The sequence below is a fragment of the Linepithema humile genome, chromosome 5, assembly GCF_040581485.1.
Source record: "Linepithema humile isolate Giens D197 chromosome 5, Lhum_UNIL_v1.0, whole genome shotgun sequence".
In the NCBI taxonomy this organism is placed as follows: domain Eukaryota; kingdom Metazoa; phylum Arthropoda; class Insecta; order Hymenoptera; family Formicidae; genus Linepithema; species Linepithema humile.
Genome location: NC_090132.1, coordinates 25,041,183 through 25,065,985, shown reverse-complemented (window position 1 = coordinate 25,065,985; position 24,803 = coordinate 25,041,183). Strand labels below are relative to the sequence as shown.

Below are 24,803 nucleotides of genomic sequence, written 5' to 3'. Positions count from 1 at the left end.
AAAGTGCATTTATAAAATTTAGAAAAATATTTTTCTGGCGTGTTAAAAAGACTGCTTTTTGTTGAACTTTTTTTTGCGCAGCTGTGTGTTACATTTTACGCCAGTTTCGCGTGTACCCGTGTAAATAAAATTTTTGAAATCCGACAACGTTTCGCAAAAAAGGTTCCATTACATTCTGTCGTTACTGTTATTTTAGTATATAGGTTATATACCACGTGGAGAATTGCCATGTAGCACGAACAATGCACGAAACACTTGACGCTTGTAACAATGCAATTGCGAGACATGGTGCAGACGATTTGCTGGCGTTTTCAGCGTCGCGTGCATGCATCATGCAAAATGTACTCCGTATTGTGTAGTCTACCGTAAGAGGGGGTAAAAAACCGGGCAAAATGCTGACAAATTGCCAGCATCCAGATTTACATTACGCGCAATACGTGATGTCACGAGGCTCATCCCCGTATAATCTGGCCGTGTTTTATGAGTCGTTGCGTAATTAGTAAAACTACGTGATAACCACAAAACAAATAGAAATTTGCAAAATTAACAATGAGTTACACACAATATACATGTGTTTACACGTGTATGTATATGTATACTTTTTTTTTATTTCTCTTCTTCTAATCCGACCGCATAAACAGGCGCACAAAATTCTGAAGGAGTCCACAGTGAACATTGCGTAAAATCCATAACACCGTATAACATTGTTTATTTCAATATTTCATTAATATTCGTACATCCATCACACACGTAATATCTCTTTAAAATTAACGACGAGGCTTACCATACGCTGCACGTCTATACAAGAATCGATACACTTCAGATATATTACGAATGCGCAATAAAAATTACGATTTAAAAAAATTATGAGATCAACCGCATACATTAACATCAATTCATCTATGTGTGGCCGGAAGTTGATTATCGAGAATCGTAATATCATAAAATCGATTTAAGTTGCGTTATTCACGAGTTACGTATATATTTTCTAAACAATGTGTTCGACACTTGCGCAGAGAAATTTCAGCATTTCGTGCGTCCGTCACAATTGGCGCTGATCGAAACAAATCTTTTTTTTTTCTTTTTTTTTTGCTACGATGTTCATCGTAGTATAGATACATCGTAATCGTCCGTGGACACACTCACCACTCGCACGCTGGTCACTTACTGTGCATACACGTACGTCAGTATATCCGTCTTGTTCATTAATTGATTTTACATGCACACATTCAAGCGACAGGCTCACATGAACGCTCGTTCGATCTGCGCTTCTAAATGCGAGCGGAGCTCCTCCCAGATTTCTTCATAGCAACCTGTTCTCGAAATCTTTCTCACGCGAGAGTTTGAAATATTGTAATATAAATTCTGTGTCACACCTTCCGTGTACATTGTTTATAAGCGACGCATCCGAGTAGATAAAATAAATATTACATTTATTCCGCACTGAACCTTTCACATGGAAACAACAACTATGCTGAACTAAGTATGTAAATAAACGAAAGAGCAAGAATGTCATAACAAAACGGGGTTTTGCACATGATTTGAAAAAGCTTTTAAAAATTATGTGCAAAAGCATTTTAGTTTTTCATCCCTTATTTGATGCAAATTAAAAGCTTATTTTAGCCACTTAAAGAAAAAAAAAACGCAGACAGTAATTCGCTTTAATATGACATTGCTTATGAAAGAAATATTTTTTTTATCTGCACGAGACTTTTTTGTGGAAAATCCTTTTCATAAATCTCCGCAGATTTCGCGCGTGTATCTGGTAGGTGTACATACATACATTCGTGGTGTTTATGCAAATGGTAACGGCGGTCCACTAAATCGAAGTGGTGTTGCGATTCTATTGACATCAATTTTCATTAAATACGCCCCAATACCGAAATGGTGAACGCGCTTTGGAAACGCCAAATATGCTTTATCGAAATAGGCATTATTTGTCTCTCGGTATCTACACAATCCTAGGTTATATTGTAACCAGAATCTATCTTCTATTTCCGTTTGAATTTAAAAATATTTTTCTCTCTCAGCATTTCGTTTCCTCTTGCGCCTCGCAATAAAGCATGATTTTCTTCTCTGCAATATTCTATATAAGTATCATAAAACATATCCATATTTTTCCGTAAAAAGATGCATACGCAACGTGAAAGATTCGCTATATTTTCTCTCCGTAAAGAAATATCAACAATATTAAAAATTAATATGGCAAAATGACGACGAATAAAATAGCCATTGTGTGTGCGGACTCATTTTTATCCGCCAGAAATTTTCCCTGAAGTAACTACTTCCGCGTTCGCGAAAATACAAATTGTGTAGAAAGCAACTTTAAACTGGGAAAGGAAAGCTCCGTTCGCGATACATTACTACGCAGAGACGAGTATCTGTATTGCTATACTTGTAAATCACAACCAACGGAGTATCATTTTATCAACTAGATGTGTATATATATATATATATATCTTTTTTTATTTATCAGACGTATCTAGAGTTGTATTCTTTATATCGAGCGACCAGGCTCGATTACAATGTGAGATTCTCGCGCGTCACGAATCGTTTCGCGGCGTCCAAAATGTCGTTTGATAAATTATCTTTCAAAATGTCCTTGTCATTAAAAAAAAAAATATCGCTCTACTTAAACCTCGGACAGAGTCGCGGAAGAAGATTAAAACGAGCCGCGCACCGATTCGCGAAACGCTCTTTGAGAATCGAACTGCTGATACGTACGTGTGATTAATGCGTGTAATGCGATATAATATACAATATATATAATATAATATCATAAACTATGCATTTGAAATTCCTACCCAAGGTATCGGCATTCGGAAAGCCCAACGTTGTTTTATTCAGCGGAATAACTTGAGAGGAAAGAAAACAATAAAAGTATTGGGGAAAACGCACAAAGGCAAAGAATATTGCAATAAACTTTATGTTTGAAGTTCCTTCACTAAAGCGCGATAAGTGGGACGTTATTTTGGCACTTATTAATATCTTCGTGAAAGCGCGGAAAAATATTTCTCAAGCTCAAACAGTAAAGATTTCGCTTTGCACTAAAAGGAGAAATATAAATTGTCGATATGTTTCGGATTTAATACGATAAAGCACTCCAATCAGTTGATGTTGACTACATTTGAATACATATGAATTTATGAAAGAATATGATAAAAAGTTTGCGTAGCGCGGGAAGTGCTAAAATCTACGGATCTCAAAAATCTACCGCGTAAATATTCCTTCCAAATAAGAAGCGAGCGCCGGAGTCTTTTAGACGAAAGCAGTCACGTATGTTTTACGCAAATGGGATTTCACTTCGACGGAAATGTAATCCGGCGTTAGCCGTGCAAATATCAGGGACTACCTGTGGGGTTTTACCTGTAAGACGCGAAGAAAAAGGTCTCGATATATTCGTCTAAAAGTGGTCGGGTATCGTAAATGTTGGTTCCCTCTTTCTCGTATTGTATTAACCGCTCTTTCCCCTCCTCATTTTCCTTCTTGGGTAGGAGGTAACGCTGCATCGGAGAGTATAACTCGAGTAGAGAAATGTTCCCTATCCTAGTAATTAAAAATCTTATGTCGTCCGTAGCACGGCTACGAACGTGTTCTCACAACCTTATCACAACCTTATTATAGAGTGCCCTGGTGAGACGAGGTCGAGCTTACACTAGCTCGCACGTCTAATCTATTTTTTTCCCCTCTCTTTTTCTTTCCCACCGATTCACCTTAATTCATCGTTTTGGCGCGGCACTCGAGGAGATGGCGGTTTCTCGCCGCCTGTTCCCTCATTTTTTATCGTTAAAGATACTTTAAATTGTATTCTGGTCATATAAATATTACTTCGCGGGTGTGTGTGTGTGTGTTTGTGTGGCACGTGTGAATGTCTCGTGTACGTGTGTGCTGATACGTGAGTCTACAGAGTGCTTCGAAACCACCGATACATATTTTATTCACGGACAATGGAGGAAGATAGAGAGAGAGAGACGCGGGAGTGGATATTCACTTGAGAGTTTTACTCTCGAAGGCAACTCTTAATAGCGAAAACTCCTCGCTAAGAAGTTTCGACGACAAAACAATCGTGAATCATTTTAAAATCCGTATTTGTTGGAGGACTCTCAAATGAGTACACCGCTAGTTTGATTGTTTCGAGAAATGTTAGTAAAAGTTTCATTTTGAGTGCGCGGAGGAATAACAATATCTTTCATTCCTTTACGACACACCATCATATTTCTATGAAAAATAAGGTAAAAAATTACAAATAATGTAGAGCCATTCAAACTCTTAACGATGAATGATAAAAAAGTTGTAATGAGCAGCGGTTTCTTCCGTAAAGAGAAATCGGTTGTAAACGTAAAAGGAGCCGTTATTAAAACAAATGTGCGGTGATTCTGAAACACTATATAGATACGAATATAATCGCGTGTCAACGTGAATACATCCGGAGGCGATTTAAAGTGTAATTTTATACAATGCGCGGTCGTGACCGCACGCGCGGCATAAACTACCGGAAATTTGACCGAATCGTTGCCGTTAACGTCGCGCCGCGGTGACGACCGCGTCGGCGGTGACGCTTGAACGATGCTTCTTACTGCTACATGCTCCGCGATTGAGAGATTTATGGGTTAGGTAATTAATTATTCACAACCGTAATACTTGCAATTGTTAACGAGCGATAGATCTATCGGATCTACCTGAAACGCGCGCGCACAATTTACCTCTCTCCGTTGTCGTTGGTGAGAAAAGCGCGTCTTCCTCCTTTTTTTTTATCACCCTACGCGCGATTCGCCAAATCAACAGACGGTCGCTCGACATTCCACTTCTCTTCTTTTTGCACTCATCCGAGATCGGAAAACACACGCGGCGAACGTTGAATTTCGCGCGAGGGAAGAAACGGTGGTCCCTCGCGATTAACCTCTTGCGAATCTTTTCGACGACCTAAATTCGATTCGATAACGAGCACTTTTAATCGTGATAAATCACACTACGCCTTCGAGTGCTACATTCAATCATTAATCATCTTTTAGATTAATTCTCGGAAACGCGATAGAAGGATAATTCACACGGAAGTTTTAAATAATGATAATGATATCCGGGAAAAATGGTCGCCGGCCAAGCACAGCACAGAAGCATAATTTTCTTTATCATTTTCAAGAAAAGTTTCCCCTCCAACTTTCGTCTTTGAAAGCTCTTCAGGGGCGGCTCAGCGCCGGTCTGGCTGCCAATCTTGATTGCGGCGCACCGCGTGCTCTCGGATGAAACCGCATCCATTTCCCCCAACATCTTCTCGGAATCCTTGATAAATTTTCCACGAGTTTCAACGTTAAGTGTATATCGCTCTTCGGCTTGATCGCGGCAATTCGTTACACCGATTGTACGGGAAATCCTCGAGACTTTCCTAACTACGCGATGGTTTTAATCCCCCAAGGAAAAATTTACTTTCAAAATCTCGCGATTAAAAAGAATTCCGTAAATAATTGAGATCGAAAAATAAAAAAACGCGGAATAATCCTAGAAATTTTAATTTTTACGCAAACAAGTATCTTTAATTCCCTTCTGTTTAATTCCTCCTAATTATGACATTGAGATTTACCGTCCGAAGAAGCTTACACATTTCTCTTTTCCGCGACACAAATAACGGAGCGTCGTCTCGAGTTTCATCCGTAGAAAATTATGAGCGTGTTCTTCATCGCTGCTGGTCGGACGAATGTAATTGCTCGCGCCAACAAGATGGATACTTTAATTAAACGTTGCAAAGTCGAAAATGAATTATCGGCGACCCGAGTTTCGCAGGATCAGCTCGTAACTTGTCGCAAAGCGGCAACAGTCCTGTCAATTTACATTTTGGTGAACTTGCTTGCTCCGCGACATTTTGCCGTTTCGTAACTCGTCGCGGCGACGTGGTGGTCGTCGTCGTCGTCGTCGTCATCGTCGTCGTCGTCGTCTTTGTGCTGACTGCGCGCAAGGGTTTCACCGCGCAACGTAATGATCTACGACGCGAAACGAGCGAGCGAGGCTTAAATTCTCGTTAATTACCGCCGTGCCGGGCGCGATAACGACGAGTGACGCGCTTTTCCCTGGTGGACGAAGAACTTATTCAACGACTTTGACGGTAGGTTAGCGAGACAGAAATCCTGTGGGATTTAGAAGACGCGACGGGCGGCTACCAACCGGCACGCCGCGAGTTTCCACACCGCTTCAACGTCGCGCGAGGATTTTTTTCTCAAGCCGAACCACCGGGGAATTAAACGTCGGCTCGGCGGGGCACGGCTCAGCGGAATCGCAGCAGCCGTCTGAACGCCCGTCTGTAATCGAGATTGAAGATCGTGTAGATGAGGGGATTGAGCGCGCTGTTGACGTAGCCGAGCCACGTGATGAAGTACACCATTCTGTCCGACGGGCAGCAGGCCGGGCAGAACGGCACGATGACGTACATGAGGAAGAACGGCAGCCAGCAGACGACGAAGACGCCCATGATAACGCCCAGAGTCCTCGCCGCGCGTCTCTCCTTCGACAGCGAGATCCGCTGTCGCTCCTCGATGAACTGATAAACGGTGGTCGAAGTGCCGGGAGCGATGCCGGCGCCGCCGCCGCGTCTATTGGACGTGCTGGTGTTACCGCCGCTGCCGCCGCCGCCTATCGTCACCTCCGTCGGCTCGTCGTCGATCAACGACGGCTTCGCTTGCAAGCGCGGCGTCGAGCGCTCGTTGTGATTCGTCTCCGAGCTCACCGACTCCTCGGCGTCGTCGGTTTCGCGCTGTCGCGTCGACTGCACCGGGCCGAGCCTGCTCTGCCGCGCTCGCTCTCGCAGCCGTCGGCGCGTCGCCAGGAAGATTTCCAGGTAAACCAGGCTCATCAGCAGCAACGGTATGAAGAACGAACCCAGCGAGGAGTATATAACGTAGCCCTGCCGTCTCGTGAGCTGACACGGCGTTCCCGGATGCAGCTCCTCCGGCCAGTCGTTCCAGCCGGCCAGTGGCGGCGAGCTGATCGCGCCCGAGAGTATCCACACGCCGGCGATCGTGCCCAGGACGCGCTTCAGGGTGCGCTTCTGCGCGTAATTGATCGGATCGGTAATCGCCCAGTAGCGGTCCAGCGCGATCGCGCACAGATTGAGGATGCTGGCGGTGCAGCAGAGCACGTCGCACGTCAACCACAGCTTGCACAGATGAATGCCGAAGATCCACTTGCCCAGCAGCAGGTAGGCTACGTTGAACGGCATCACGAGAATCGCCACCGCGAGATCGGCCACCGCCAGCGAGACGATGAAGAAGTTTTGGACGATGCGCAGCGGTCGATATGTGAACACGCTCAGGATCACGAGCGCGTTGCCGAACACCGTCGCCAGTACGAGGAAGCTCAGGGTGAGCGTGGCCGCCACCGCCTCCCACGTCGGTAGATTCGAGCCCGTCTCCTCTTCCGGCACGCTGCAGCCGCCCTCGTAGTCTTCTGTCATCGTTCCGCCGGATTCGCCGCTCGAGTTCATGTCGCCCCGGATCACCTCTGCAAACGCAAATCGCGCTTTGATTATCGTCGTTACGATTCATCGATGGGGTGAGTCGATTTTTTTCCCTTTATTTCCCTTTTTATCTTGTTTGTTCACGAAACATCATAATGTATGTATTAATGTATGCTCGCTCGCAATCCTGATATCTGAAACGCTATAGCCTAACCCGATCCGTTTAAATATGCAAAAATCAATTTTGCCTCCGAAATCGAGAATTTCAATCTATCGGAAATGTTTATATAATATGAATGACATTTAAGTGAAATATCAATTTCGTAAAAAACCACGGCTGTACCTTCCAAACGTGATACGACAGCGAGCTACAAGCGTTGAAATATCGTTTCGAAAATTAATACGAACTTCGCGTTCCTTCCACGAAATCTCCACGGCTGCGGAGATGTATCCAATTCGCCAATTCAACTCGTCTATTCCCGTCGAACTTTTCGCCGTCGGTCTTTCGTTGACCTAAGAGTTAGATTTAGTTAGGACGTATTGGAATCGCTGAAGAAGGGAGACACGCACGCGCGCGTATATAAAGTGTATATAAAACATCAAAAGTTTCGGGAAACTCGCTTCGTCATTCAGCTACTTGTTCGACTGTGGAATAAAAATCGAAATAAGAATCACAAGAGACTGATCGTTGATCGCTCAAAGAAAAAATTATTACAAACATACTTTTTTCATTTACGTTTAACAATCCGACCTTATATTTATCTTGCCTCACTTTCCGTAATGTAATCTGCTTGGAATACTTTTATTTGTGGACAAATTAAATAGCATCGTTAGCGAGTAATTTTTATGGTTTTTTGAATTAATTTAAATTTCTATCTTTTCACTTGCGAACATAATACAGTGTTTACGCTTTTGAATATAAAACGGTTTTTGTGATCAAAGATTTAAGCGATCATCATTATTCCCATGCATATTCATATGGTCCGCTCGTTATACGGTCGGTTTGACAGTGATAGATAAAATCATTAGCGTCGCTAATAAATCGGCAACACATCAAGCGCCGCAACGACGCTTTTTCAACAAGAATTATCGGGTCGCAGATTGCGGCGCATATTCGACTGCACGCAGGAGCCGTATTATTTTCTGCACGAGAGCCCACCTAGGGTTTCAAGGCGTGGAAAAATGTTTCCATTTTTCGTGCTCCGAGCGTTCAGCAAGTATCGGCTTTGTCACGCCTCGGCGCTAGAAACATCGTCGATAAAAATACAAGGTTTAACGATACGCGTGGCTCCTTTCCGTGGAGAGAGAGTCGGCGGCGAACGGCGGTAAAGTACGATTCCGCGTTCTCGCAGTTCGTGCTCTCCAAACCGTTAAAAATGCCTTTTCGATATATCGCGGTGAAGAGAAGTCCCACCTCGTCCGACGGTTCTTAAAGCCGAGTTTTTTTTTCCCCTTCTTTTTTCCCCTTTTCCCGGGAAGAGATAGCGATATAAGAGATAGCGATCGCGAAGCGGGTCGTGCGGAATAACGTTTTTCACGTTCTCTCACTTCCGCGCAATTACCGCTTGGAAATCCGGGGAAACACCGTTCCCTCGAGTAACTCCGTTCTGTTTGCCGCTCGTCGTGTCAAAACCGTCGGGGTACTTCATCATCCGCCATATATACCCAGCCTCTTTCCACTCCCTCTTCTTCTCTGTCTCTCTCTCTCTCTTTCTCTCTTTCTCTCTATCTCTCTTTCTCTTCCGGTTTCTCTATGCCAACTAATTTCAAGCGCGAGGGAACTGTCAAATTTCATTATTACACATGTTCGCCTACTAGGTAAATATTGATTTACTTAATGCCAAAAGGGACTGGACGACATTCTCAAGTGCTCTACAGAGGGTCGTGTGGCCGTTTTAATAGCCGCTCCGACAAATCAGGCAAGAGCATGAGAAAAAAATTCATAACGCGATAGAGTTAATTGCTAGAAAGAAAGAAGTCGCGGCGAAATTATGACTAAAGTTCCGTGGAATCGGACGTGGTTGGAATATCCTCTCGCTATCGAAGCGGCGTACCGTGCCATATTTGATTAAAGTAATCACGGAACTTTCATAACGTGTAATATCATTTGTGATCGACTTTGTAAGCTCATCCGATTTAGCCGATTGCCATGTTCCGCATAAAGGAGATATATTCTTCATTCCGACGAAAGTTTCCGTTTATTTGCGAGAGTAGGACGCGGCTGGCTGCTCCTCGTTGCGCTAGAACATCGCGCTTCATTTACCTGCGAAAGTACGTACGCGACTGATTACCTAAATTCAAGCGCAAAGTTATTAATAACGTAGCGAATGCGGTTAATGCAGTACGTGTAACGCATAGTTCGCCACCGTGTGTATCCAATCGCTTCGCGCACGAATTCATCTCGCGCGCACATGCAAGAAACACGCTTACTTCCAAGAAGTCATCGCACAACGTTGAAACTTCGTAACAACTAATGCGCATAACCTATTAATCACGCGATTAAAACGTCCTCGACGGATGCGTGGAGCTGGAAGAACTTGCGCGGATAATAACTAACGCAGCTTGCAAGTATTTTCCGGAGATGCGACGTGATTCTGCGCGTGACAGTTTATCAGTGAAATTCGTTTGAATAATCAGTGCAAGTTGATGCACTGGGGAAAAAAAAACGGAAAGAAAGAAACGAGGTTAGAGCCCGCATCGTCAACACCGTCCGTGACCGAACACGCGATCCTAAACAATTCGATTATAACTCCATCGCCGACAGGGCTCGCACCCTTCAACTGAATTACAGACCCGAACATACAGGATCGTCCGTTTAAAAAATACCCGGGACGAAATTTCCCTAAAACGCGGCATTAATGCGCTTACGTAGATGCATTTTCGCGGACACTAAAAATTTTCGGGTGGATTAAAACCCAAGCCCATTTTGTCTACCACGCCGAGCACAAATTGCTGTCCTTAAAATTTCGTGAGGCGTGGACTAAACGGGGCTGCATATTTTTCATCAGTATCACGTCACGTGAGATAAATTTCGCGCAATCGATAAATTCCATTTTACGTGCCGCAGCGCGATATGATATACAGTATTACGTGACGTTGACGGCCACGTCCTTATGCGCTTTTGCACACTAATCCAAGCGCAAGCGTCGGAGAGAGCGGTAGTCTTACGTTCTCAAGCGGTGATTATACGTTCTATGACGTTTTGGAATCGATTACGCGTATTGTTTCGCATAATCGCGTATTCTCGCGCAGCGGAGTATTAAGCCGAGTTTTTTATGAAACCGCAATTCTATGTAGAACACAGTCCCAGTTTTTCCGTAGCATTCTTTATTAAAAAATTTATAGCGGATAAAAAAAGTATTTATATTTTAATAATAGTGAAAAGTCAAAAGTGTAAAAATATAGATTTATGATTTTGAAAGGCCTAAATCTCTCTCCCGACCGGCTTTAATTTGTCAACCGATGTTATTTCATCATAAAATTTTGTTTCAGATTATAACTGAAATATACTAATTTAAGTATGTCAACTGCAGCGACTCGCAGTTGTTGCAGAGTTTTGATTAGAATGGAAAGTACGATTTCGATTCTACAGCCCAGTTTGAATGATGTATTGTGTATTGTTGTATTTGTTGTATTGTTATTCAGCTCTATTGAAGACCCCACTAAACTATAGACCATAGCAATTTATTCGAATTGAACAAACTATCTCTCCATTCTTACTATCTATCATTTCTAACATCTTTCTTCCTTTAGCGGTATCTGTAGAGCGAAGTTTTGAAGGAGCAAGCGCGAGAGTGAGACGCGCACTTTTCGCAGTACTCAACTAACAAGCTAAATGTAGCTTTCTGTCTGTAATGCCTTCTCTACAGCGAGTGTGAAATAATAATGTTATCTGCATAAAATCTACTTTGTTCTCGAATTTCGAGCACAATGCGATTGCAATAACCTTCCGCTCGAAACACGTTCGCGCACAATTACAGGAGACACGATTGATTTCGCGTGTTTAACATGGAACATTCGCAGGTAGATAATAGCATTAGAATTATACGCGATGTATTAGCGTGCATCGTTTACTTCATTAGTAAATCGAACGCTAACTCGTAATGTTTCGAGTGTGGAGCATTAACCGCGGTATGCCGTGCCTCTGTCTCTCAACAGCAATCGACGGGGCGCAATTGGCATGAACGCGAAAGGGCACTTGTCGAATATTCGGTACTTATCGTGACATTAATCACGCACGAGGTCATGGCTCTTGAATCTCCATCGTTCTCGCGCAATCAAAAATTTAATTTGTTTTCAATCCATATAGTATATGACTTGTCAATTTACAGTGACAATATTGAAGAGACAATATTGAAGTACTTCTAATAGTGACGCGAAAAGCAGATTATTCCCGGATATTTCTCATCATTAAAATCCGCGAGTATGCGCCGAATACAAGTTACGGGACAAAAGTTGCGGACAAAAGAGGGAACTTTGGCGAATGAACGAAATGGTCTTATGTCACCCTGAGCCGTGCGATCGCGCTATTGGACGGCCGTGCACAATACGACGAAATCACCGTCGATTGTGCTCACTGCAAACAAAATTAAGGTGCGATTGGCTTCGGAAGTAAGCCGGAGAAACCGGAAGGAAGTTTCCGGCGAACTACTTTAAAATAATTGGATTTCCCCGGCGGAGTCGCGGCTTTAAGTCTGCCCTGCGAATTGTCCATGTCGCTCTTGCGATCTAACGATCTCTTGATTTCTTATGCAACCTCCCTCGAATGGCGGAACACACTTACTATCAGTCCAGCGCTACGTGATCCTCTGATCCTCTATGCGAGACTGTCAGAGGTACATTGCGCGTCACATTTTGATTCCCTGCCACGCTTGCGACGACGATCGACGATCGACTGATTTCACCAAAGACCGCGGATCGAGTCGGTCATTGGTTTCCACAGATTACACCACCTGGAAAAGAAAGATCACGATCATTTTACTCCGAAACTTCTTTTATAAATAATCATGATTATAAACTTTCAATCGGTATTCTATTCTTGATGCAACAAATTTTCTTCTTTCCGAATAATCGGAAATTGCATTTCCAATTGCGCTATCAAATATTCAAAGATTCATTTAAATTTATCACACCCTCTATTTCTCATCGTATCATGCGTCACTGATTTTCACATCACCACTTGCGTCCCGTGTGTGTGTATATATGACAAATAAAAATAGAGTTACCGTCGGTACCGTAATACTGGCATTGCGCAAACGCAATAAAATGGAATGCGTAAATACACGGCAAACGTTGCATCGAAAAGTTTGCACGATCTTTTTTTCCCCCCCGGAAGAGGATTTTACCGCGGTAAGGGAAAATTTAATTCGCGACTTAACCCAGTTTCGGGAAGAATTTGCACGAAGGTCTGTCCATATGTACGGTTTGCATTTGCGATAGAGATACTTTGCAACGGCAAACTTATGTATCGTAAAAGCAGACGCGGCAAATAGCGCGGAGTGATCATATTCAGGAGGAGACTGCATACTATTTTGCAAATTCTGTGGAACGCGGTGTGATAAAAGTTTCGTGCGGATCCCGTGAGCGATAAAACTGTTCGCCGCGTCAGCTGTTATAAACGGAGAAAGAAATCTTCGCGTCTGAAAATTCGAGTAAATTAAACAGAGGGAACGTTATTAGAGAAAAATGTAAAACGCAGCAAAAATAGTATTTTAACGTTGAGACGCGATACATACATTCATTATTTTTGAAATGTTTGCCAATCTTTTCTTTCCTCGCCAAAACGTTATTTTACAATTTGCAGTATCATATCAAAAAGTAATGATATTTGGATAAGAAAAATTTTATTTTTTAAAATAAATAAAAACTCATGCATCTCATATTACGCCAGCGTACTAAATTGTTTTTTACGCTAACACATTTTACGGTGTCGTAACTTGAGTAAAGTGAAGAAAGAAAAAATTAAGGGAGTAAATGCTCATTGCATAATATACTTTTACCTCTGCATTAAGACAACAGCGCAAATGTAATCATAATACTATGCGACTTTGTCGGAGAGAAGTTCTCGCGATTTGCAGAACGATAGATACTTCTGAGTGGCGTATAGATACATACGCGGAGATAGCTTTTCTACAGGTGACAATAGTCGATTTTAACAGCTAAGGGGTTAAATTGACATGGCGGCACGTTCCGCGCTATATCCCGTATCTGCGGCAAATTCTCACTTTGGAAAATGTTCGATTTTCCAAAAAGGGGACAAACGTCTACGCGCATGAGAACTGAGAAAACAAGGGAGAGATTTAAATCGCATGACACGGGATGGCACTGTCACTACCAAGCTTCTATCGCGAAATGAAATTTCGACGCTGAAACTCGACAAAGCAGAAATGCAGTTATAAGAGATGTCGAATCTTCTACAGAAAAGTACAGCAGCATACAGTTGAGGGGAAAAATAATATTGCAAAGTATTATTCGATGATAAGGAGTGAAATGCGCGCTGCGAGCGAGGGTTAGAATTTAAATTTAATTCACAATACGATCTACCCGCCTCGCTGGAAAATATTAAAAATAATTTTACCTTTAAAAAATTCCTTTACATAAGAAATTGCTTACAATTACTGTACAAGCGGAAGAAGATCGTGGTGGAATACGAGAGGAAATTAATAAAGAAATCACATCAAGCACAAAAACAAAAAACGGAAAGAAAATAATATTGCAAATGCATAATGCAAACGTGTAATGCGTAAATATTGCAAAAAACGTACACGGATGCGAAAAACATTTCTGTTGAAAAACATATCAATATTGTTTCCCTCGTAAATTCGTATCCTATTTACTATTCCAGCGGCATCTCGAACTCACTACTCACTCGACTGGTATATCGATTCCTACGGGGTTCATTTCTCAGTCGAATTTGCTCGTAAATGTGCACAAGAGATCCGAACTGGCGATTGACCTAACCGAAATTTATGATTCCGGGAACTTTACGAAATAATCGTCCTCGGCTGTTCGCATAAAATGCGGAATATACGACTTTACCATTGAACGTGAAATAGGAGACAAGCGAGCAGAAAGTATTACAACGCGTGTTACACATCGGCGAGATTACGCTTTAATTAATACGTAGACCACTATGGACGCTAAATATTCTATCGTCACTTGTTAATAGCTAATTCTCCGTCGTCTTCGGAGCGTAAACTGGATATTCTAATCGGTTTACGCTGCGCGCTAGATAGAGTAAACATAGTCTGATAAGTTGCGACTTAACTACGTCATTAATTGACACATGCCATTCGATGATCGTCTTCCGTCATCGCTGCTATTACTGTGGCTTACAGCTCACATCACGTTTTACAACCTCTTTTGGTAGGAGTTTCACGAGAAAATCCAGGGCCCCAAGAAATGCACTTGAATGTATAAATCAAACATATATTTCCAGGAAGTTCACCAGCCATTGTGCACATGTCGTTGGATGTATTTCACATTTTACGGAAAAGGAGGTTTACACGACAAAAAGGAGAATTGGACGGCATATTATTGTAGCCGTGCTCCACCATGCATTTCCCTTGCCGGATTTCGCTGATGGATCCTTCTCGCAGCGAAATTGCTGTTCACTCTAAGAAAGCTTATTTTCGCTGATCTATCTTCCTCATACAAAGGCTTTGGCGCTATAAGCAGCTGCTTTTAAAGGTCCCCGTAGTTTTCATAAATTTAAATTCCGAACGGATCTCCAGTCGAATTAAGCATCCACGAGATACGACAACGATATTTTCCGCGTGTTCGCATAATTTCTGTTTTTCCCTCCTTGTGCACAAGCAGCGCGCGCGGTATCCGCAATTTTCATCTCGTATACAACTTCTCCAATTTTAATTGTAACAAACATTCTGCGCGCCGCAGCTACGCGCTCCAGTTGTATCCAATGCGATACTACATTTACATATTCAGACATTTGGAGGCAAATTTTATCGCGGAGTGCATTGGAAGATAATAAACTTTAGATAAAGCTTTTGCAAACAACTGGGATAAAGTTACTTTTAATTCTTTCCTGAATCATAGCGACTTTATCTTTATAATTCTAATGCGTTCCGGTACGCGCGGTTCGGCTTCTGTCGCAAAGTTTGAAACTACATTGATCTTTCTCTCTCTCTCTCTCTCTCTCTCTCTCCCTTTCTCTTTCACTCCTCTTCATTTTCTAAAGGGTCGTTTAAGTTCCTCGCACAAGCACCTTAGCTAAGCAAGTCACTTAATCATCTCTGCAAAGCTTCTCTAACGTCGAGCGATGGAACATAAGTATATGAAAAGTACTAATAATCTTATATCTGTAGAAATTAAATTTTTAGAAGGAAAAAGAGCAAAGAGATTTGGAGCAAAGAGATATGTAATTTAATTTAGCAAGAAATTATAAGAGAAGTATACAACTTTCTCTTCCTCGTATCTCAACGTTTTAAATAAACTAAATATCACGCTAGTGTCTTTAATACTCTATCTCGAACTCGCAGTGGAGCATCGGTGGTTTCACGAAACGGGGACAATCGGAGAAGAGAGTAAAAGAGATTCTTGTTTCGAGTTTAGATCTCCTGGTTACAAAGCTCTCCCCCCCCCCCTCTCTCTCTTTCACACTCACTCACTCTCTCTCTTTCTCTCTCTCTCTCTTTCTCTCTCTTGTTTTTATTGCTTCTACGGCGATAAAAGTACTTGCCTTGGCGAACACACTACGTGAACTTCTACAATTTTATAGCTCCACGTATTTACAACCACCGTCTTTCTTTTTTTTTTGCATATACTGACGATATTTACGGAATTACGACCGCATTGCTACATACAATACTTAATGTTACTGCGACAACTCATAACAATTATAAACCGCAAGTTCTTCTCCGTGGGGGTTTTGTAAATCTTTTACTTAATTGTGTGTAATTTTGTTCATAAGCGGCTTTATGGATTCACTGGTCATTTAACGTGTTTTAATGTCGCAAGGTTTAATGTCTGCGATAACTAGTCTAATTACAGTATGTTGACTCTCTCTGAATGCGCATAATCGAAATAATAAATAATTAACATGATCTTTTCTTCGGGACTCTTACATAATGTATCGTAGGCACATTGGTACGTAATTATTAATGATATTAATGATAAGTGGAAATTAAATTAAATTGTGCTAATTAAAGAAATTATTCAGTTGTTATATATAACAGGCTCCACGTTAATTAAATTGCGCACTAAAGCTTGTGCATGAATTTCAACTAAATTACGAAGTTATAGCGGTAAAGAGGCGTGACGTGGCCATCGAGGGCAATGTTTTCACGAGAATACGTGACAGTTGCGGGAACAAACTAAATAGTTTCCACCGAGTTTATAGATTTTCACAATATAGATTTTCGGCTAAATTGCGCACAACTTTCAATAATAAACATTTATATTCGTTTATATCAAAATTTTTACATTATCTAAAATATTATTAATTCTTTATTTGCGTTGTTATTTTACTTTTCTATAATTGTGGAACGAAACTGACACTAATCAGCCATAATTAAGAATAAATTTATGATATTAGGCTATTAAAAATGTTTTTTTTATCGTTTAATTATGCTCAAGAATGTGAGGTTGTTCTTCGGAAAGAACGTCTTTCTGTTATCGTGTCGTGCGAAGCAGCATCTCGGCTGAAAGCCAATCATGCGAAGATAGGACGGAAATGCTTGGGCAAATTAAGCGAACAATTAGGATCCCTCGTCGATCGCTGACGAGGTAGAAACACCGCAAAGTGTCCTGTCAAAGACTAATTCAGGACCCATTACCACAATGGACAAGCTAAAGGTTTCAGTGTTACATAGCTCTATATAAAGAGTTAAGTGACGGATATTCGATATGAAAGTTCTTATTTCAAAGAACTCTCCATTATACAAAAACCTTTGAGTGTCTTTTTTTAGCGTAATGTCGACTAATAGTCAAATAACAATGATCATCAACTCGTCCGGTATACATGTACGATAATTACTTCTCGAAAATTTCGTTCTTATTGAGAACAAAACAGATGAATTGTTTGTCTATTAAAGGGGTATTCCTCTCTAGAAATTTCAAAAAATCGATTTTGAGTTTTTTGAAATTTATTATACCACAGACCTTCAGAAATACGCCTGTTAAAACTGTATAGTAAAATTCGTAAAATTGGCTGAGTTATAGTAAATATCAATAATTAGATTTAAACCTTATCAATACGGTACGAAAACTTTAAACGTGTTTTTCTCAAAACTATGTTTTTCAAATCGGCAACCACAATATCTTGACAACCAATTGGCCGATTCAGCTTAAATTTAATATATATCTTCAGTAGACTGTTTTTGAACGTTGGTAGCAGAATTGAGTCGAAATAAAAAATATTTTTTTTTTTAATGACTCGCTGAAGAGGAAAAAACGTAGGAAAAATCGATAATAAACGTTTAGCATGCCGCCATTTTGTCAAAAAAGTTTTTTTCTAGCCAAATCTGCTACCAACCCTTACTACACTTATACAGATTAAGAATATGTTTGGTTTATTTTTTTCAAATACATACAACGTCCGCAACACTGGTTGTCAGTCAGGGCTGTTTTCCGCGTATCATTGTGCCCGAGCGCACAAAACTATATCTAAAAAAAATTTTTTTTTTCCTACACAATTTATTAATGTTTTCAAAACACCAATTAATATGTATAAAAAATTGCAAAAAGAAAACTCGAACAGTTTTTTGTTTATTCTATTCTAAAAATTACCTCTAAAACAGCACTCTAGAGAGGAATACCCCCTTAACGTACGATCATTAGAGTTACAAGTGACTGAGTCAAATTGCGTAGCAAGATTTTCTATCTACACACTTGATTGTCCAAATGTCTTCATTTGTCTCAATCAAGATCAATTTATGTTTCAGTGTCGTTATATTTTTCGATAAAGACATTCCCGCAGGAGGTTTATTTTCTTTCTTGTATCAAAATTATTTAATGCGAAGTTGCGCGAAAAGAAATACCAAAGGCAGTATAGCTCGCAATTAATTTTATAATTACTCGGTTTTTTTTTAAGTAAATATCGCGTTGACAGCATACCACGTTTTGCAGTTGGCGTTTTTCAATCAACGTTACCACAATGTTTCTTCATTAATATCCGTTCTAGAATTATAGAAAAAAATGATATCCTGACATTTATCGAGCGGTCGTATTTATGATGAAAATATATATTGGTGATATGTTATTTCGAGAACACATGAAACACACGATGGAACGTCTTAATTTAAGATGTCACGTAAATAACCATATGTTTTCTCGTTATCGGCGCAATACGGCGATATATCGTAATTAAACTTATATTCCGCATCCCAATGATGATAAATCTCTATAAAGAAAAAAAAATCGTAAGCAACGCTTTTACTTGCAAACTTTTCTTTTACTTCCACTAGGACGCAGCCTTTGACATTTCCATTTTGCGAGGGATAATGGAAGCGCAGATGATCCGATGCGAATGTAATTTAAGTTGCTGAAGTTGTAAGGTCGATTTTTTATAATTTCAGTTTACGCCAAGTCACGTACTGAAAACCGCTGCACGCTTATTGATCCCGTTCGAGCAGGATACATGAATCTTCTCACGTTTCTTATAAGCTGTCGAATAATTAATATTAATGAAAGCAATGAGATTGATCGACATCGCAATAGCAACAAACCAGAAACGTATAATTAGATCTCTTAATCTCCAACAAAAGACAGACGCTGGATTTGAGGATGAATGATAACCACTATCGTGTGCACAACAATTTTCATTTATCTACGATATTGAATCGCCACTCGTACTCGTATTAAAGGATTATTCACACAGAAGAGAGTCCGCACGGGTACAATGGACGACTCGCTTCCGGTCAATCTATTAACGCCGTCCTATATATTGCGCATCAGTACCTTTAGCAATTTGAAAGAACATACCTTAATCGATCGCGATATCCGGGTCTCTCACAAGCAAAAACAGCGGAAAATTGTAAGAATTTTTCATGAAAGCGCCATAAAAAAGTCTAACATTTTATTAATTAAACGTGAGGGGCAAGCAAAGAAATAAAAAGTAAATCTACAACTCCTTTACTTTCTCAGCAACTTTTCTTTTATTCCACATCGAACTAAACTACGTTTTCTTTTCGCATGCATAAACAGAGTTTTAAAACGTTCTGCACAAACTTCCTTTTTCGGCCCGTAAATTAATAAACAGATGGAAAATTTAACAAATCTTCTCACGGTGTACATTTTTACCGGAGATACAAGATACATTCAGATTAAATCACGCGGCTGTTTATTAATAAAATTGAATAAAAGAGAATTTATGAAATATTTAACAAAGTTATTTTATTGCATGCGAATGGTATGTCGAAACAGGTCATTTATAGCCTTGGGGAATGCGCACATTTTAAAACCAATTTCTGATTTTTTGAAGGGTCGATTCAATTTTGCTGAAATAAATTCCTTCTGGTTCGCGATTTAATTTACTACTTTAAACAAAATATGCATGTGATTTTATTTTCCACTGGTACGACTTGGTAGCAATTTTCCCGAACTCGAAAAAAATATGACAAGAATCATTCGCGATACGTATATCGATACGTTCTTCGATCATAAGTGTCTACGATTCCGTGCCATCGGGCAACGAAGCGATGTCGCTAGCGATTTTAAAAAACGACTTGCCGAGCGATATTTACGCGTCTCCGGCGGGTGCTCCTACACGATCGGTTATTTATAAAGCCATTCACGATAATCAATAACCTATGCCTCTTTCCTGTACGGCGAAAATTCACTAACGTACCAGCGCACGTCGAGCATCTCCGTCGCCATGGAGCGCGCTTCGTCAGCGTGATGGACCTAAAAACCGTCGCAATCCAATTGCGGCGTACAAAGATGGATATCTCAATCGCACGAGCAAACAAATCTGCATCTTGATTAAGACACTAGAATTGACACACACGCGCAGATATATTGTGTCTTCGTGCATACCGCCTACGCAAGTATTTGTAAACAGCCGTAAATAACATTGCTTTCAGTATAAAAAAAAAAATCGTGTTTCTAGCAATATCTATTTTGCGAAAAGGTGCAAATGAGGTGTGTGAAAAATTATGCGGAACAACGGATCGGACATAATTTCGGAACAATGCAAATTATATCTGCCACGTAATATGTATAATATAATTTTCCATAACATATTATATATTTATATCTTCTATAATATGTATAATATAATTTCAATAATTTAATAATTTTAAATTTTGATTTGCCATTCGTGCAATGCGGTGATCAACAATTTAAACGTATAAAATATAAATTAAATGAAATATTACTCTAAATAATATTAATACAAATAAACGAAATTACAAATGTTACATAATCGAAGCACCGCCATAAATTCGTTATCACTAGTAAATATATAAATTGCATACCTGCAATATATGTATCTCTTTAAAATATTCTCTGATTTATTTGAACACTCACATTTTGTCGGAAATTTAAACCGATTTTAAATCACTGTCGGGATCAAACCATTTTTTATGAAAGGTGTGAAATTTAAACAAAATGTGTATTACGACAATAAAAGTCTAATATTATATAAATATTTTCAAATGATAGAAAAATGTGTGTGCCTTGTAATGAAATTTATTTCGGACATTTCAGTCGTCAATATGTATTCAGCGAACAAACCATTCAATTATACTTTATCAATGAAAATTGCAACACTGTTTTTCAAAATAATATTTTTGCTAGAATAAGCTAGCAATCGTACTTTTTTGCGGCAATTCTAAATTCCTGTTAAAAGCTATTCGTAATTTGATAGCACGTTTCATTTCCTACTCTACTCGCGGGAAAACGTCGAAAAATATTTTAACAGCGTCTCGCGCGAATTGAAGAGCCAAAGAATGGATAGCATTGTCCGACTAGTGGGCCAGTGTCTGATCAAAGATGCGCTCTAACTACTTTTACGTCGCGGCGTATCTTGGATATGCTCGCGTAAAAGCTCTCGCGAGACGCGTAACAATTTTGCAGCGAGTGTATGTTCGAAACACGCGTACTCCCGTAACATTTGCCGAATCAAGCGATCGTTTCGATGGACGGGAGAATGGACCCGCGGGGAAAACTCGATTCAACTTCCGATCTATCGAGAAAGACTCGGCCTTGCACCGACGAGCAATAAGTCATTTCGCATCTGATAACGCCAACAGACAATATCGATGAGAAATCCGCTTAGAACACTCTCGGGATAACTGGAATTAAATTGCAATCTGGGTGTACTGGCGGTAAATCTCTCCCGGATTACCGTCTTATCTGTATCGGCGGTGTGGATTCTACATGGACTATTGAGCGAGAAATGAACAAGTTGAGAAAGACCACTTGAGAAAGAGTTAACGCAGTCCAATGCAACCGAATCTCGATCATCGTATCCTCGAGGGATTGCAAGTTGGAGCGATCGCTGGCAATGAGCGAAGTGCCACCAATTTATAACACACGTTTGAAGTCGCGGATATGGATTGCCGGCGGTGAGATCACGGCATCCCCCGGGGAAATAATGGGGCAAATTACGAAGGGACTCGTTTTCCCTCGTTACCCACCTAACCATACCGGATAACTTGTGCTACGGAGCAAACGGATCGGGGCCGGAAGCTCGCGGCGGAACATATCGCGGGAACTCGCGGGAATACGTGCGCTATCGAATGCTCGATACTTCCGCTCTGTTCTCCGACACGAATGATCCCGCGATCGATCACGGGAGGGATATCGAAGATTCTGACGGGAGGACACCCTCTTAAGAGACCTGCGATCGCGTAAGATCTGCACTCATGGAGCACGCATCATGGGAGGAGATGCTCGCGTAGCTCGCGCGTTTCTTACGATCGTCGTGCGCGATTCTCCTCGCCGCGACCGCCGGTGCATCAACGCGATCGGCAGACCAAGAACCGTCCCGAGGACCAAAAACCGCTTTCGCCACGCGTGTACTTATCGCGAATGTGAACCCCGCGATCGTCGCGATTCCGCGCGCGAGATCTCGCGGTGCGGAGCGACGCGAGAACTCGCGGCTCGCCCGCGTCGAACTCGCGACCGGGAACGAAGGGTTGTCCCCGTTCTCGCGCTTCGCTGGACAATTAATCTCTCTCTCTCGCGTACCTGAGATCGGTCGATCGGTGGCGCAGGGCGCGGCGGCATGATCCCGTCGCAGCGCGGCGCCGTTCGACGAGCACTGAGCAGCTATTCTGCGCCAACCCGGTTGCGTCGACGTCGAAAAGACGCGAACGCGCTTCTCTCTCCGCCACCCCTCCGTTGCACCCGCTTCGACGTGTCGCGCCTTCTTTCTCGGATCGCCGGCTGTCGCGCACCCTCTCGCACGCGCGCGCTGCCTCGCAGCCTCCCTCGGTCCTCCTTCCTCTCGCTGACGCTCTCCCACGCACCCTCACGACGACTGACGACGCCGCCGCTGCCGTCGTCAGTCCGATGCTGTTCATCGTTTGAGCGCTCCGCCGCTCTGCGCAGGCCTTCGTCGAACGCGAAAACGCTCTCTCTTGCTTTCCGCGGGCGAGCGAGACGAAGAGAGATCCAGCAGAAGGGTAAAAACGAGATAGTTAAAGAGACCAGCGAAGGGGGATGCTGCAAGCAGGGTGGAAAAAAGGGACAAAAGGAAGGGGAGGCATTTTGTAAAATGCGCCGCGCGCGCCTCTGCTGCTTGACACCTGTCCCTCTCTTCTCTCACTCTCCCTCCCTCCTCCCCTCCCCTCCCTCCCCCTTTCGCTTTTCCGCCTCGCGATATCATTCCGGTGCAGAAACTTCTTGTCGGATGTCGTTAACCCTCACGCTCGGTCGCTCGATCGTTTTTTCTCTTCGGCGGATCGTTCTTTTTTTTGTTTTATTTTTGTTCACCGATGTTGCGCCGCGGTTTAACAGCGGCCGGAGCGTCGATTCAATTTGATAATGCTACTTGGAAATGCGCGAGATGCTATTCTTTACATTGCAGTCGCGTCGAGCTTTTTATCTGAGTTTTAATTACTCGGCAGTAGATAGCTGGGAGCGTGAATAAGTGCATTATCTTTATTGCAGTAATGTGTAAATGATGTACCTCCCTCCTCCGGTCGTGATAGAATCAAGGTCGTTTAGCCGAAAAACTGTTGATTATCTTGACATAGATTTACTTGCCATAAATAAAAATTTGATTTATCGCTGTTTTTTTTCTCTGCAATATTGATGATTGAAAAATCATCAATATTGCAGTTGAATAAATTAAGATTAAATAATTAATATTGAAATTGGACTAATATTTAAAGTGAACTAATGTTTAAATTAAATTAATATCTTGATCAAAATTCTGTTGAAGCGAAATCTGCTTAAAATTATCTCATTTTGCAACATGAGTATATGTCGTGTAGTACAGTGAAGTTTCAAACTTTATTGTAGACGATATAGCAAGCACTATTTAAGTATTTGACGCTGCGAGAAAACTTCCTAATTACTATGTTAATACCCAAAACCAACTTATCAAATATTCTATCAAAATACAAGATATTTATATCCAATTTATTCCTACGCTAACATACTTCGTATGAATTAGTATGAATTTATACTTTGTCAAAGTTTTTTTCGGCATCAAAAAGATATTTATAGTAAAATCAAAACAAACACGATTGTTTTGACCGTGTCTGTCGAGTTTCCGGCGGAAATCAGTGTTATAAATCGAATCACGCGAGATTTATATTCTGAATGCGAAATGGGATATGAAATTATCTTGCCTCCTTATCTCCAATAACGTATGCGCAGGGCGTGTAAATAGCTTTCAATCTTCATTGTCCAACAGGCGCCGTGTAATAGATAAATCGATACTACCAAGTAAACCGTCGAAGGATATTCAAACGCTGTATTATCAATCGAGACAGATCGTTGACAATAACGAATAGATAGTTCCGCACATACAATACGTTTAATAATGATGAGGATGCACTAGATATCAATATTAGTATACGGCTAAGCGTCTACTATCATTCATACGACTTATAATGTATCGGAAATTTATTGGAAACAATAGCTGAACGTGCATCTCTCGATATATTTTAATTAAAAATATTTATAAATCTATAGAGAAAAAAATTCTACTTTGACCGAGAAAAATATTGTGAAATTGATTTATTATAAAAATCCTTATTTAATTGCTTCACTGCAAAGCAAATATGCGTGATTAAGAATGTCTCTTATTACTAAGGTACCTTGTGTACAAGGATCGAAGTTACTAGAGTTACAGGAAATATGTCTTTGCAGAGTGTAAGTTTATTCATTGAAGTCATTAGCGAGTCTATTAATAAATATAAGCTGAAAGGGATTCGCAGGAATTTAT

The 24,803-nt window shown here is 41.1% G+C and overlaps 1 protein-coding gene across 1 annotated transcript; it reads right to left on the bottom strand.

Annotated features, from left to right (window-relative positions):
• Positions 1-588: 588 nt before the first annotated feature.
• Positions 589-22,905, bottom strand: Oct-TyrR (Octopamine-Tyramine receptor). The gene is made up of 3 exons (XM_012372175.2): positions 22,595-22,905; positions 12,228-12,396; positions 589-7,488 (listed from the first exon to the last, which is right to left on the bottom strand). Exon 3 carries the CDS (start codon positions 7,469-7,471, stop codon positions 6,257-6,259), a length of 1,215 nt encoding a protein of 404 aa, XP_012227598.1. The 5' UTR covers positions 7,472-7,488; positions 12,228-12,396; positions 22,595-22,905; the 3' UTR covers positions 589-6,256.
• Between the last annotated feature and the right edge of the window lie 1,898 nt (positions 22,906-24,803).

Bases quoted from the DNA above. Each gene is read 5' to 3' on its own strand.
- Oct-TyrR (XM_012372175.2), bottom strand. From the start codon at position 7,471: ATGAACTCGAGCGGCGAATCCGGCGGAACGATGACAGAAGACTACGAG.